Below are 1,418 nucleotides of genomic sequence, written 5' to 3' on the forward strand. Positions count from 1 at the left end.
CTTCGCGGGGTCGACAATGATGAGTCTCTGCTTGAAGAAGTAGATAATGAATTGTCACAAGAAGATGTCCAGGCAACCACCACCCATGCTCATGAGCATGATTATAGGCTAGGGTGTCCTACTAGGGACATTATAGCAAACGAAATGTGGCAAGATTATGTAAACAATTAATTTCATGAAATAATATATTTTCTCCTATTTTTCAATGTTTGTCATCCTAACTTTATTTAAGTTAATTAGATGGATCGCGGGAAAAATGTTGCTTTAAATTCATCAGGTTTTTATCGAGAGTTCACGAAGTGGACAGCGAAGATGAACCTAATTTTGCTCAATGCAATGATTGACGAGGTACGAAAAGGGTGTAGAATTGATGGTAGCTGGACCACTAAAGGATACACTAACATAGTTATGGCTTTAAATGAGGTTGGCTTATCGGGTATTAAGAAAAATCATGTGAAGAACCGCCAAAAAAGCCTCAAGGACAGGTGGAGGGAAGTCCATGATATGTTTGGTGGATTGAGTGGTTTCGCATGGAACCAGACCACCAAATGTTTTGAAGCCGAGGATGAAATTTGGAGTGAGTTGATTAAGGTACGATGATAAGTATTTTTTATTTAGCAGAAATACATTTGGCTTCACATTTGGCATAAAATACTAATATGTGACATCTATGTAGGCCAAACCATCTGCGGCGAAAAGGCGTGTGAATCCCATTCCCATTATGACATCATGGAGGAGTTGTGGTCTAATGATAGAGCCACGAGAAGTCGGGTCAGGATAGCCCGTGATATCAATTCACCTCTAACATGAGCAATTTCATTGTCAACCTTGGGGACAATAATATGGATTATATCTCCGACCAACCGAACTATGAGGAGGCAGATGACTACGTCCCACGATCACCTGGTCCTCACTTCCAATCTAGTGACACTCCTTCTGACACGTCGTCAAACACTCCTTTTATGCCATCTTCTGGCTCTGCGGGCACATCCTCATCTCGAGGATCAAAGAGAAAAGGCCCTACTCTGGATGGTTTTGATGAAAATTTTGCATTGTTGAATACTAATCTTCAGCAATGCGTGTCATCAATGAAGGATGAAAATGAAAATGCCTCTTAGTTGGGGGATATTGCTCGTGCACATGCAACGACAACTCACAATATAACTGCCGAAATTAGACCAAGAAACGACCTATATGTTGAGCATGTACACCACCATCGATGCCATGCCTCATACAAATACTCAGAGTCTGATTTTTGGGCAATGCTCGTAGAGCTTAACATCCAGGACAAACAAGTTATGAATCAATGCTACGAGTTCTTATGCGAGCATCCAGGCAGAGTTAAACAACTATTTGGGATGCCATACGAGCGTCGCATGACCAAATTGTTTGCATTCATGACTAGGTGTTGATTTCAT

General features: G+C 41.2%; 1 protein-coding gene across 1 annotated transcript; it reads left to right on the forward strand.

Annotated features, from left to right (window-relative positions):
- The first annotated feature begins 240 nt into the window (after positions 1 to 240).
- On the forward strand, positions 241 to 781 carry LOC137829297 (uncharacterized). Its single transcript, XM_068636101.1, has 2 exons — positions 241 to 591; positions 677 to 781. Exons 1-2 carry the CDS (start codon positions 241 to 243, stop codon positions 779 to 781), a joined length of 456 nt encoding a protein of 151 aa, XP_068492202.1.
- The last annotated feature ends 637 nt before the right edge of the window (positions 782 to 1,418 follow it).

This window comes from Phaseolus vulgaris, chromosome 7 (assembly GCF_000499845.2).
Source record: "Phaseolus vulgaris cultivar G19833 chromosome 7, P. vulgaris v2.0, whole genome shotgun sequence".
In the NCBI taxonomy this organism is placed as follows: domain Eukaryota; kingdom Viridiplantae; phylum Streptophyta; class Magnoliopsida; order Fabales; family Fabaceae; genus Phaseolus; species Phaseolus vulgaris.